General features: G+C 35.7%; 1 protein-coding gene across 1 annotated transcript in view; it reads left to right on the forward strand.

Moving 5' to 3' along the window:
• Positions 1 to 14,433, forward strand: part of SCCPDH (saccharopine dehydrogenase (putative)) — a 45,560-nt gene that overhangs the window by 14,765 nt on the left and 16,362 nt on the right. Inside the window, exons 6-9 of the mRNA XM_036868044.1 lie at positions 3,037 to 3,167; positions 3,829 to 3,946; positions 5,761 to 5,880; positions 5,970 to 6,026. Coding sequence (XP_036723939.1) covers positions 3,037 to 3,167; positions 3,829 to 3,946; positions 5,761 to 5,880; positions 5,970 to 6,026 — 426 coding nt within the window. The remainder of the gene's footprint in view (positions 1 to 3,036; positions 3,168 to 3,828; positions 3,947 to 5,760; positions 5,881 to 5,969; positions 6,027 to 14,433) is intronic.

Raw genomic sequence — 14,433 nt, forward strand, 5'->3', positions numbered from 1 at the left:
CTAGTTACATCTACAACAACCCTGCTTACAAATAAGGTTACATTCTGAGGTACCGGGGGTTAGGCCTTCTACATATAAATTTGGGGTGGGTACAAAATTTAATCCATAACAGTGTCTTTCTAGGAATTTGTCCATTTCATCTAGGTTGTTTAATTTGTTGGCATACAGTTGTTCATAGTATTCCCTTATACTCTTTTTTATTTCTGTAAGGTTGGTAATGCCCCTTCTTTCATTCCTGATTTTAGTAATTTGAGTTCTCTCTCTCTCTCTTTCTTTTTCTTTCTCTCTCTCTGTCAGTCTAGCTAAAGGTTTTTCAATTTGGTTGATTTCTTCAAAGAACCACCTTTTGGTTTCATTGATTTTCTCTATTGTTTTTCTATTCTCTGTTTTATTTATTTCCACTCTAGTCTTTATTGTTGCTGGATACAACAGTAATATAAAAATCAGTTGCATTTCTGTATACCAGCCACAGTTAGAAAATGAATTTTTTAAAAAGAGACCATTTATAGTAGCATTAAAAAATCAAGTACTTAAGAATAAGGGATGTAAAATGTACAAGATTTCTGTGAAGAAAACTATAAAATGTTATTGAGTGACCTTAAAGAAGACAAATAAATGGAAGAATCCACCATATTCATGGATTGGAAGACTCGATTTTGTTAAAATGTCAGTTTTCCTTAAATTAATTTATAATCGCATATAATTCCAATCAAAATCGCAAACAGGTTTTTTTTTTTTGCTTGCTTGTTTTGTTTTAGTGTGCAACTTGACAAACTAATTCTAAAATGTATATGGAAGTGCAGAGGGTCAAGAATAGCCAACACTTTCTTAAAGGAGAATAAGGTAGAAGGATGCTCTTGAATATCAAGACATTATTAAGTCAGAGTGTTACATTGGCAGGGAGATATCGATAGGCCAGCAGATTAGGATAAAGAACTCAGAGTAGTTTGTGCATATATGAGCCCTTGATTTATGGTAAAGGGTCTTTTTCAGGAGATGATGGGTATGGGGAAACAATGAAATTGGACTCATACTTTGCACTGTGTACAGAAATCAAGTTTGGGTGGGTTATAGACCTAAATGCATAAGGCCAAAGAGTAAGCTTTTAGAAGATGACATTTCATGGCCTCAGGGTCAGGAATGGCTTCTTTTTTTCCAGAAATATATTTTATTTTGTTAATTTATTTTTATTGAGGTATAATTGACATATAACATTGTACTATTCAGGTGTACAACATAATAATTCAATATTTGTTTATATTACAAAATGATCACCACTAGTTAGCGTCCATCACCATACTTAAGTTTTTTTTCTTGCGATGAGAACTTGTATTTGTTTGTTTTGAAGTAACTTTTCTTTATTTGGAATCTGATTATCAGCAGCTCTTTATATGTTTATTTTTTAAGCATATAAACAATTTTTTAAAATTTATTTATTTATTTATTTATCTTTGGCTGTGTTGGGTCTTTGTTGCTGCATGCGGGCTTTCTCTAGTTGTGTCGAGCGGGGGCTACTCTTTGTTGCAGTGCTTGGGCTCCTCACTGCGGTGGCTTCTTTTGTTGAGGAGCATGGGCTCTAGGCGCATGGGCTTCAGTAGTGTGGCACACGGGCTCAGTAGTTGTAGCTCACGGGCTCAGTAGTTGTGGCTCATGGGCTCTAGAGCACAGGCTCAGTAGTTTTGGTGCACAGGCTTAGTTGCTCTGCGGCATGTGGAATCTTCCCGGACCAGGGATTGAATCCGTGTCCCCTGTACTGGCAGGCAGATTCTTAACCACTGCGCCACCAGGGAAGTCCTAAGAACTTTTAAAATCATCTCTCCTGCCAAATTTCTAATTTGCTATATAATATAAACTATAGTCACCATGTTGTACAGGGAATGACTGCTTGAAAAAGACACGGAAGGCATTAAATATAAAAAAGTGGAATACATTTAAAATTTTAAATTGAGTATGTCTTTTTATATCAAAAGACACCATTAAGAAAATGGAAGGTCAACAGCAGAGTAGGAGGTCCTTCTAACACATGGTGAATCCTAACATCACAATTTTGAGCAAAAGAAGCCAAACTCAAGGAATATACATTATATGGTTCCATTTCTGTAAAATTTAGAAACGGGCAAAACTCACTGCACTGTTTAGAAATGAATACTTAGGTGGTAAAACTCTTAAAAAACAAGGAGTTTTCTTGATTACCACAAAGGCAGGACAGAAGGAGGGCCTTCTGGGTTTACATAGATGTTAGCTTCATAATTACATTAAATTATACTTTTATGTCTTGTGCACTTTTCTTTCTATTTTTCAACAAAATAAAAGGTTTTTAAAATGGAATGTAATTTTTGCCTTTTTGATGGCTTATTTGTATGAGAAGATACTCTTAACGTTTTTAAAAAAACAATTTTCTCCTGATTTTTGGAAATCTTTGCAAATAGGTCAAATTGGCTAGGTGCAGATTGAGGATAGTTTCACAAATCAAACTCCTAAGACTTTTAGCTCTGATTTAGTTTTAACAAACAGAAGAAATTAATCTGTACCAAAATGGAAATTAGGTTGGTGTCTCTCTACCTTTCAGTTTCATCAAAGCTGTTATATGAAAACCTGAATCTTCTGATGGTTTTAGTGTTTCTTTTTTTCTGCTTAAAGCAATCAGTGATAAATAGTTGAGTGAAAATGATGAAGTGAAACTTATTAAAAAGAGCATAAATAATGGTAGGAGGAAAGAAGAAAGGGCATATGTTTGTAAATATATAATATATAAATAGGGTATAAATAGTGAATGTGATCAAACTAATGAGTTTCACTGCTGTCTAGCCAGTCGTAAAAATTTATCTCAAGATTATTAAATAAGGGATTATGCCTTGCTCAAATAGAGGTGAAATGTTCTTTGTTATCAGTTATAAATTACTTGGTTTTACATTTTAGTAATTATCCCTTAAGACATGTTTCTTCTAATATTTTAATTTTATTGGAGTATAGTTAATTTACAATATTGTGTCAGTTTTAAGACAAGTTGCTTTAACTCTTGAATTATTTTGTTAGGGGTTGTGCATTCATGATGGTACCTGGAAGTCAGCGGTTTATGGTTTTGGAGATCAGAGTAATTTGAAAAAACTACGAAATGAGTCCAATTTGAAGCCTGTCCCAATTGTTGGTCCAAAATTGAAAAGAAGGTATATTATCTCAAAATCTATTCTTCAGATTATCTAACCATATTGTTGTCTATCTGACTGTTAATAACATATGCTACTAAGAAAAGCCTGGAGACTTTTATAGTGAGTTCAGGATTGTTTTCAAAGATAAATAAAATATAATTAATATGTTACCCTAAGTTTAAGTACTTCATATATAATAATACATTTGGATTTTGGGAAAATTCTGGAAAAAATCAATTTTATGACTTCACTATCAGTATCAAAATTAAACATCAGTTAAATTTCATGCAGTAAAAATGTGATGAACTTATGTATATTAATCAACCTATTAATAATATTTATATGTGAGAACACTAAACTCAGAGTTTGGCTGTTGAAATGAGTGTTCTTTTTATCATTATCTAGGGAAATTGATGGGGTATAAAACATGGTTAAACTATATGTGTTAAGTGCCCATGGTGTGAAGAATACTACATTGTTCCAACTTGTCACTTGTTTGGGTGCAGGTGTAGAGAACAAAGGACAAATACTGAAGTAAATTTTAATTAAGAGCAGATCTGCCATCTTTACTGTTATTATTAATTGCCTCAAGAAGAGTTAAGGTTTTTATTCAGAAATTTACCAGTTGAAGTTGTGGTCACTGTAAATGGAGAAGATGCAACATGCCTCTGTCTTGCAGGTGGCCAGTTTCTTACTGCAGAGAACTCAACAGTTATTCCATTCCTTTCTTGGGAGCAGATGTGTCTGTTGTGAAGCGGACTCAGCGTTACTTGCACGAAAATTTAGAGCAATCACCTGTAAGTGTATATGATTTATTTTTTAATAAAGAGTATTCTATGTTTGTTTCAGTTCCCCTATCATTTTAATGTAGGATTTTTATGTTTATAAAGCAAAAAAAGAAAGAGCTAAAATAGTGCATGTTTCAGTTTCTGGAAGCATAAAGAATTAGTAGTGTAGAACATTTTACATTTTATGGGGGTGGTAATAGCCTTCTCCCATAATTCAAATCTGACCTTCTGAATACCTTTTTAATGTAACACAATAGCAGCAAGTTCAATATAGGAAATCCTGGTATCGTAAACACCCAACAGTCCTGTTCAGAGTTTCAGCTGCTAATACTCTTTCTGTTGCTTATGGAGGTGTCTAGGTTCTTCTCTCTTATCTCCTTGCTACCTCTAGAGAACTATCCTACTCCATTTGGTGAGGGAAGTAATTATTCCCACTGCTGAGACTTGAAGAGGAAACTATCTCAAGTTAAAAAAAAAAAAAAAAAAAAAAAGAGTATTTTCTTATAGAAGAGGTTGTAAGTGGAGTCTACACTCTATAATGTATAACTGTTAAACTCAGGTATATTGTTACGGACTTTTTATATATAGATTATGTGGACTTTTGTGTTCAAGTAGGGGGAGCTAATTACCTTTTGCAACAATTTTTTTTTTAACATCTTTATTGGAGTATAATTGCTTTACAATGGTGTGTTAGTTTCTGCTGTATAATAAAGTGAATCAGCTATACATATACATATATCCCCATATCTCCTCCCTCTTGCTTTTCCCTCCCACCCTCCCTATCCCACCCTTCTAGGTGGACACAAAGCACCGAGCTGATCTCCCTGTGCTATGTGGCTGCTTCCTACTAGCTGTCTGTTTTACATTTGGTAGTGTATATATGTCCATGCCACTCTCTCACTTTGTCCCAGCTTACCCTTCCCCCTCCCCGTGTCCTCATGTCCATTCTCTACGTCTGCGTCTTTATTCCTGTCCTGCCCCTAGGTTCTTCAGAACCCTTTTTTTTTTTTTTTGGATTCCATATATATGTGTTAGCATACGGTATTTGTTTTTCTCTTTCTGACTTACTTCATTCTGTATGACAGACTCTAGGTCCATCCACCTTACTACGAATAACTCAATTTTGTTTCTTTTTATGGCTGATTCCATAAAATATTCCATTGTATATATGTGCCACATCTTCTTTATCCATTCGTCTGTTGATGGACATTTAGGTTGATTCCATGTCCTGACTATTGTAAATAGAGCTGCAGTGAACATTGTGGTACATGACTACTTTTGAATTATGGTTTTCTCAGGGTATAGGCCCAGTAGTGGGATTGTTAGGTCGTATGGTAGTTCTATTTTTAGTTTTTTAAGGAACCTCCATACTGTTCTCCATAGTGGCTGTATCAATTTACATTCCCACCAACAGTGCAAGAGGATTCCCTTTTTCTCCACACCCTCTCCAGCATTTATTGTTTGTAGATTTTCTGAAGATGACATTCTAACTGGTGTGAAGTGATACCTCATTGTAGTTTTGATTTGCATTTCTCTCATGATTAGTGATGTTGAGCATCCTTTCATGTGTTTGTTGGCAATCTGTGTATCTTCTTTGGAAAATGTCTATTTCGGCCTTCTGCCCATTTTAATAATTTCTTTTTAAAAATGTCCTCCCAGTGTCTGATTTCTGAACAAGCTTTTGTTATGACACATTCATAAAATGGAAACTGCTTTTGTTCGATATTTATGGCTATAGAGTAAGTTATTAGTAGCTAACATTCTTGTATTACTTGGTCTAAGAAAGTAGGGAGTAACATCCTGACTTTATATTCTTCATCTAGGTTCAGTATGCTGCTTATGTAACTGTGGGAGGTGTCACCTCTGTTATTAAGCTGATGTTTGCTGGACTTTTCTTTTTATTCTTTGTGAAGTTTGGCATTGGAAGGCAGCTCCTCATAAAAGTAAGTAATATTTCTATGAAATTAGACCTTTAGAAGTATTTTCCATGAATTTTTGAAAATATCACTAAAGGTTTTTTTTTTTCCTTTAGTTTCCATGGCTCTTCTCCTTTGGTTATTTTTCAAAACAAGGTCCAACACAAAAACAGGTAACCCTTTGCTTTGTATCCAGGTCTCTAAAATAATATTTTTCTTTATTTCATTTTTACTTTTCCTCAGTGTAGTGAAAATAACAGCTAAGACCTGATGAAGCACTTACTGTGTTTCAGACACTCTTTTATGTTCTTTACATAAATTAGATTACTCAGTCTTTTTGAACACTCCTTGAGGTGTTATCTCCATTTTACAAATGAGGAAAATGAGTCACAGAGAGGCTAAGAAATTTGCCAAAATCCTATAGTGAGTAAATGGCCAAGTTAGGATGAGAACCCAGCTATCTGGCTCCAGAAATTATATTCTCTTTACTTCATAGAGATTTCAAATACTTTTACTCTTCAATTTTTCTCCTTCATTACCTCCTCCTTTTTTACGTCCTCTCTCCCCCTCCCCCAAGCTTCCCTTCCCTTTCCTCTTTCACATACCCTGGATCCCCATGGTAGATAAGTTGAATTACCATCTGTCCGGTACCCTCAATATAACTGCTTCAGGCACTTCAGATTTCACGTGTAAAATCTAAACTTCTTTCCACCGAACCCTCTTCTTCCTTCTGTATTTCCCATCTCAGTTGGTGGCACTGTCATCTGCCCAGTCCTGAACGTAGGCATCATTCTAGATTTTTCTCCAAATCCATCACAACTACCTTAGTTCAGGCTCTTATCCCTCTTCTCTTCTCTCTCTCTCTCTTCCTTCTAATTGTGGTAAAATACACATGACATAAAATTCCCCATCTTAACCATTTTTAAGTGTTCAGTGGTATCAAGTACTTTCATATTATTATACAACCATCACCACCATCCATTTCCAGAATTGTTTTCATCTTGCAAAACTGAAACTCCATACCCATTAAAAAATAACTCTCCTTTCCCCTTTTTCCCCAGTTCCTGGCAAACACAATCCTACTTTGTGTCTATGAGTTTGACCACACTAGAACCTCATGAGTGGAATCATGCAGAATTTGTCCTTCTGTGATCAGCTTATTTTACATAGGATAATGTCCTCAGAGTTCATCCATGTTGTAGCATGTGTCAGAATTTCCTTTCTTTTGAGGCCAAATAATATTCCATTGTATATAGGTTTGTTTCTCAGTATCTTCAGAGGATTGGTTCCAGGATGCCCCACAGGTACCAAAATCCGTGATGCTCAAGTCCCTTATATAAAATAGCATAGTATTTTCATATAAGTTATAGACATTGTCCTGTATACTTTAAATCATCTATAGATTACTTTATAATACGTATGTAAATACTATGTAAATAATTGTAAATGGTATGTTAATAGTTGGTGGCATGAGGCAAATTCAAGTTTTGCTCTTTGGAAATTTCTGGAAGTTTTTTCCCGAATAATTTGGATTTGACATTGGATGAGTCTGTGGACACAGAAATCATGAATATGGAGGGCTGATTGTATATACCATATTTTGCTTATCCATTCATCTGTCCATAGACACTTGGGTTACTTCTACTTTTGTCTATTTTGAATAATGCCTTTATGAAATTGGGTGTGCAGATATCTCTTCAAGACCCTTCTTTCAGTTCTTTTGGGTATATTCCCAGAAATTCAATTGCTGGATCCTGTGGTAATTCTATTTTTAAATTTTTGAGGAACCAACAAACTATTTTCCACTGTAGCTGCACCATTTTACATTCCCACCAACTGTGCACAAAGGTTCCAATTTCTCCACATCCTTACCAACACTTGCTATTTCCTTTTTTTTTTTTTTATAGTAGCCATCCTAATAGTTGTGAGGTGATCTCTCATTATGGTTTTGATTTGCAGTTCCCTAAATGATTAGTGATGTTGAACTTCTTTCCATGTGCTTATTGGCTTATTTGTATATCTTATTTAGAGAAATGTCTATTCATGTCGTTTGCCCATTTTTGTACTGTATTGTTGAGTTCGAGGAGCTCTGTATATATTCTGTATATTAATCCCTTATCAGATACGTGATTTGCAAATATTTTCTCCCAGTCTGTGGGGTTGTCTTTTCACTCTGTTAATAGTTCAGGCCCTTATCTTTCAGCTGAACTGTTCATAACCTTCCTATGATTTCTTTCTAATTCATCTTCCCACTGCTGTATAAGAAATCTATGATGCAAATCTGACCCTGTTCCCAAGGATGGTTCAACATATGCAAATCAGTCGGTGTGATACACCACATTAACAAAAGAGAAGACAAAAATCATAGGATCATCTCAATAGATGCAGAAAAAGCATTTGATAAAATTCAACATCCATTCATGATAAAAACTCTCACCAAAGTGGGTATAGAGGGAACATATCTCAACATAATAAAAGCCATTTACCACAAATGCATAGCCAACATAAAACTCAACAGTGAAAAGCTGAAAGCCTTCCCACTAAATTCAGGAACAAGACAGAGATGCCCACTCTCATCACTTCTGTTCAACATTGTATTGGAAGTCCTAGCCACTGCAGTCAGACAAGAAAAAGAAATAAAAGATATCCAAATTGGAAGGAAAGAGGTAAAATTGCAGATGACATGATACCCTATATAGGGAACCCTAAAGACTCCACACAGAAACTATTGGAACTAATAAATGAATTCAGCAAGGTAACAGGATACAAGATTAATATACAGAAATCTGTTGCAGTCCTTTACACTAACAATGAAATATCAGAAAGAAAAAGTCAAAAAAAAATACCGTTTAAAATCTCATCAAAAAAAAAAACTAGGAATAAACTTAACCAAAGTGGTGAAAGACCTATATGATGAAAACTGTAAAACACTGATAAAGGAAATTGAAGATGATTCAAAGAAATGGAAAGATAGCCCATGCTCTTGGACTGGAAGAATTAATATTGTTAAAATGGCCACACTGTCCAAAGAAATCTACAGATTTAATGTCATCCCTATCAAATTACCCATGACATTTTTAACAGAATTAGAACGAATAATCCTAAAAATAATATGGAACCACAAAAGATGCAGAATTGCCAAAGCAATCCTGAGGAAAAAGAACAAAGCTGGAGCATAACCCTTCTAGACTTCAGACGATACTACAAAGCTATTGTAATCAAAACAGCATGGTATTGGCACAAAAACAGACAGTTAGATCAATGGAACAGAATAGAGAGCCCAGAAATAAAACCACACACCTATAGGCAATTAATCTTTGACAAAAGAGGCAAGAATGTACAATGGAGAAAAGACAGTCTCTTCAGCAGGTGGTGTTGGGAAAGCTGGACAACTTCATGTGTCAATGAAATTAGAACACTCCCTCACACCATATACAAAAATAAGCTCAAAATGGTTTAAAAACCTAAATATAAGACACGATACCATAAAACTTCTACGAGAGAACCTGGGCAAAACATTCTTGGACATAAATCATAGCAATATTTTCTTAGATTTGTATTCCAAGGCAAAAGAAATAAAAACAAAAGTAAACAAATGGGACCTGATTGAACTTAAAACCTTTTGCACAGCAAAGCAAACCATCAGCAAAATGAAAAGACACCCTACGGACTGGGAGAAAACATTTGCAAACAATGCAGCCAAACGAGTTAATGTCCAAAATAAACAAACAGTTCATACAACTCAATATTTTAAAAAATCCAATTAAAAAATGGTCAGAAGATCTAAATAGACATTTCTCCAAAGAAGACATACATGTGGCCAAGAAGCACATGAAAAGATGCTCAACATCACTAATTATTAGAGAAATGACAAAACCACAATGAGCTATCACCTCACACCAGTCAGAATGGCTGTCATCAAAAAGTCTACAAATAATAAATGCTGGAGAGGGTGTGGAGGAAAGAGAAGCCTTCTACACTGTTGGGAATGTAAATTGGTGCAGCCACTATGGAAAACAGTATGGAGATTCCTTAAAAAACTAAAAATAGAGCTACCATATGATCCAGCAATCCCACTCCTGGGCATATATCCAGAAAAGAGGAAAACTCTAATTCAGAAAGATAAATGCACCCCAGTGTTCATAGCAGCACTGTTTACGATAGCCAAGACATGGAAGCAACCCAAGTGCCCGTCAACAGACAATTGGTTTGAGGAGATGTGGTGTATATTACTCAGACATAAAAAAAGAATGAAATATTGCCGTTTGCATCAACGTGGATGGACCTAGAGAATACCATACTAAGTGAAGTAAGTCAGACAGAGAAAGACAAATATTACATGATATCACTTATATGTGGAGTCTAAAAATTGATACAAATGAATCTATATACAAAACAGAAACAGACTCAGACATAGAAAACAAATTTATGGTTACCAAAGGGGAAAGGGCGAATAAATTAGGAGAAGGGGATTAACAGCTACAAACTACTATACATAAAATAGATAAGCAACATGGATTTACTATATAACACAAGGAACTATGTTCAATATCTTGTAATAACCTATAATGGAAAATAATGTGAAAAAATATATATATACACATATAACTAAATCACTTTGCTGTACACCTGAAACTAACAATACTGTAAATCAACTATACTTCAATAAACAATAAAATCTGACCCTGTTATCACCTTCTTTAAAATACTTCCCTGGCTTATTGCTTTGGCAATGACTCTTAGAGCTGGGACTTTATATATCAGAATCACCCAGGGAGATTTTTTCAAATACATGTTTTGACCCTGGCATCTGGACATTCTGATTCAGTAGGTGTGGAGTGGGGCCTCGAAGGATAGGTCAGTGGTTCTCAGCTTTGGGAGAGAGCCCAAAACAGATGACCAGAGATGTGGGTTTGATTGGTGTGGAATGTGGCCTGGGCACTGGGCTTTTTGAAAACTCCCCAGTAATGTTAATGCACTGCCAAGGTTGTGAATCACTGATGTGGAGGTAGGAAGGTTCTGGGTGAGGTTTGGGTTATTTTGGTTCACACTCCTAGAGCACCAGTGACTGAAGTCCATCTCTGCAGATGTGAGGCCCTTCATGAGCTAGACCTGGATAGCAGATAGGCTTTTTTTTTTTTTTTATGCCAACTCTGATTAATTGGTAGTAGCATCCTAGAGACTGTGTTGAAAATTGTCTCATACTGAATGTGTCAAGCCTGAGAGGGTAACGATCAGATAGCATGTGTGCCTCAGGCAGGGGAGGAGACAAGTACAGCCTGTGTGTCTGACTTTCTTCACACCACTGACACGTTAATGCCACCCTGTTCCTCTTCAGTTGTATGTTCTAGCCATGTTAGACTGTGATCCACCATGCTACTGCATCCCTTCTCGACTTTTTCCCCTGAAAGGGGTTCTTGAGTTAAAAATTAGGAACCACTGGTGTAGGAGCAGTGTAAGTGTGAAAAGAAGGAAGAGCTTACAATGGTCCTGATTCCAGTGCTGAAACTTACTAATCGTTATATGGGTTCTTAACACTGTTCAGATATATCAGGGCCAGAAGAATTGGTTACTCACTGTAACTAATTCACAAGAGCCTGAGGTATATAAGCCAGAATGCAATTACTTAACTTAATCAGAAATATATCTGTTACATAGGTAAGATAATTTCAGGACAAGGCATTGTCCTGCTTACTTATTCTCTCCATTTAAGCAAATTACAGAAGACAATTCACTTTTTTTTTTTTTTGGTGGAATCAGTCTTCACAAGAGATGGACTACAGTTCAGGTAGCCTGGAAGAGTTATCCTCTCCCTTAGACATGTTTGGACAGGAAAAATCAATAACTTCTCTCCCCTTTTGTTTCCTCTTTTCCTTTCTTCTCTACTTGCCAACACTAATTCTGGGAGATTTAGTGTATAGTGAACAATCAATCAGGCCTTGAAAGGCCTGGATGCCATCCTATTATTTGATTTTTTTCATCCTATTATATTAAGATAATCTCTGCTCGGATCTCATGAACTCACTCACAATTTATAATGTAATGCTCAGGCATTTATAAGGCTACATGTTGTAGGATGAAGTGAGGGAAATGGGAAGGAAAAGTGGTCATGCCTGAGAAAGCTGCCAAATATCTTTGCACCAAGGAAGTCCACTTGGTTTCTTTTGTGAAACTTATCCAACTTGGCTTCCTCCTATTTTTATTTGGAATTCATCTTCTTTGGTATTGGCCTTTGACAGCATATGACCTTGTACATACATGAGTAGATGAATCTATTGCTACTTTTAAATAATAGTTACCTAATTTTGATAAATGTACTGAAAAGCTCCTATCTTTTTCTTTATTTTTTATTCAATTTATTTAATCTAAAAAAAATATCCAGTTCATTGATTTCTTCCACCCCTACCCCCTGCCTCTGACAACCACCTATCTGTTTTCTATATATATATGCGCACGCACACACACACACACACACACACACACACACACACACATATATACACACTGCATTTTCTTTATCCATTAGTGGACATTTAGGTTGTTTCCACGTCTTGGCTATTGTAAATAATGCCGTAGTGAACATGGGGTTGCATATATTTTTTTCAAATTAGTGTGTTTGTTTTCTTCAAATAAATATCTGGAAGTGGACTTGCTGGATCATATGCTAGTTCTGTTTTAAATTTTTTGAGGAACCTCCATACTCTATAGTGGCATTCAATTTACATACCCACCAACAATTCACAAGGGTTCCTTTTTCTCCACATCAACACTTATTTGTCTTTTTTGAATAATAGCTATTCTGACAGGTGTGAGGTGATATCTCATTACAGTTTTGATTTGCATTTCCCTGATGATTAGTGATATTGAGCATATTTTCATGTGTCTGTTGGCCATCTGTATATATTTTTTGGAAAAATGTCTATTCCATTCCACTGCCCTTTTTTTTTTATAACTTTTTTTAAAAATATTATCATTTCAACATTTTTTTAAGTGATTTATTTATTTATTTATTTATTTATTTATTTTTGGCTGTGTTGGGTCTTCGTTTCTGTGCGAGGGCTTTCTCTAGTTGCAGCAAGCGGGGGCCACTCTTCATCGCGGTGCACGGGCCTCTCATTATCGCAGCCTCTCTTGTTGCGGACCACAGGCTCCAGACGCGCAGGCTCAGTAGTTGTGGCTCACGGGCCTAGTTGCTCCGCGGCATGTGGGATCTTCCCAGACCAGGGCTCAAACCCGTGTCCCCTGCATTGGCAGGCAGATTCTCAACCACTGCGCCACCAGGGAAGCCCTGCCCATTTTTAATCAGGTTGTTTGGGGTTTTGTTGATGTTGAGTTGTATACATTCTTTGTATATTTTAGTTATTAACCCCTTATTAGATACATTGTTTGCAAATATCTTCTTCCATTCAGTAGGCAGTCTTTTTGTTTTGTTGATAGTTTCCTTCACGGTGCAAAATTCAATTTAATGTAGTCCCACTTGTTTGTTTTTGCTTTTGTTTCCCTTGACTGAGGAGACATATCCAGTAAAATATTGCTAAGACCAATGTCAAAGAGCATACTACTTATATTTTCTTCTAGAGATTTTTGTGGTTTCAGGTTTTACACTTAAGTTTTTAATCTACTTTGAGTTTATTTTTCTATATGGTGTGAGACAGTAGTCCAGTTTGATTTTTTGCAGTAGCTGTCCAGTTTTCCCAACACAATTTATTAAAGAGGTTGTCTTTCCTGTTGTATATTCTTGCCTCCTTTGTCGTAGATTAATTGAACATGTAAGTGTGGGATTATCTCTGAGCTCTCTATTCTGTTCCATTGATCTATGCGTCTGTTTTTTGCTGCCAGTACCATACTGGGTTTTTTGGTTTGTTTGTTTTTGTTTTTCGTTTTTTTCGCCATGCCACGCAGCTTGCGGGATCTTAGTTCCCTGACCAGGAATCAAACCTGTGCCCCCTGCAGTGGAAGCATGGAGTCCTAACTGCTGGACCACCAGGGAATTCCCAGTACCATACTGTTTTGATTACCTTTGTAGTATAGTTTGAAATTAGGGAAGATGACACTTCCAGCTTTTTTGTTCTTTCTCAGGATTATTTTGACTGTTTGAGGTCTTTTGACTTCAAAATTAAGAATTATTTGGTCTCGGTCTGTGAAAAATGCCATTGGTATCTTGATAGGTATTGCATTCATTCTCTAGATTGCCTTGGGTAGTATTGTCATTTTAACAATATTAGTTCTTACAATCCACAAGCATGGTTTATCTTTCTATGTGTCGTCTTCAGTTTCCTTCATCAGCGTCTTATAATTTATAAAGCATTTTACCTCATTGGTTAGATTTTTACTAGGTATTATTCCTTTTGATGCGATTGTAAATGAGATTGTTTTCTTAATCTCTTTCTGATTGTTTGTTGTTAGTGTATAGAAATACAACAGATTTCTGTATATTAACTTTGTATCATATCCTGCAATTTTACTAAATTCATTTATTAGTTTTAATAGTTTTTTGGTGGCATCTTTAGGATCTGTTGTATGTAGTATTGTGACCTCTGCAAACAGCAGCAGTTTTACTTCTTTCTTTCCAATTTAGAT

This window comes from Balaenoptera musculus, chromosome 1 (assembly GCF_009873245.2).
Source record: "Balaenoptera musculus isolate JJ_BM4_2016_0621 chromosome 1, mBalMus1.pri.v3, whole genome shotgun sequence".
NCBI lineage: Eukaryota > Metazoa > Chordata > Mammalia > Artiodactyla > Balaenopteridae > Balaenoptera > Balaenoptera musculus.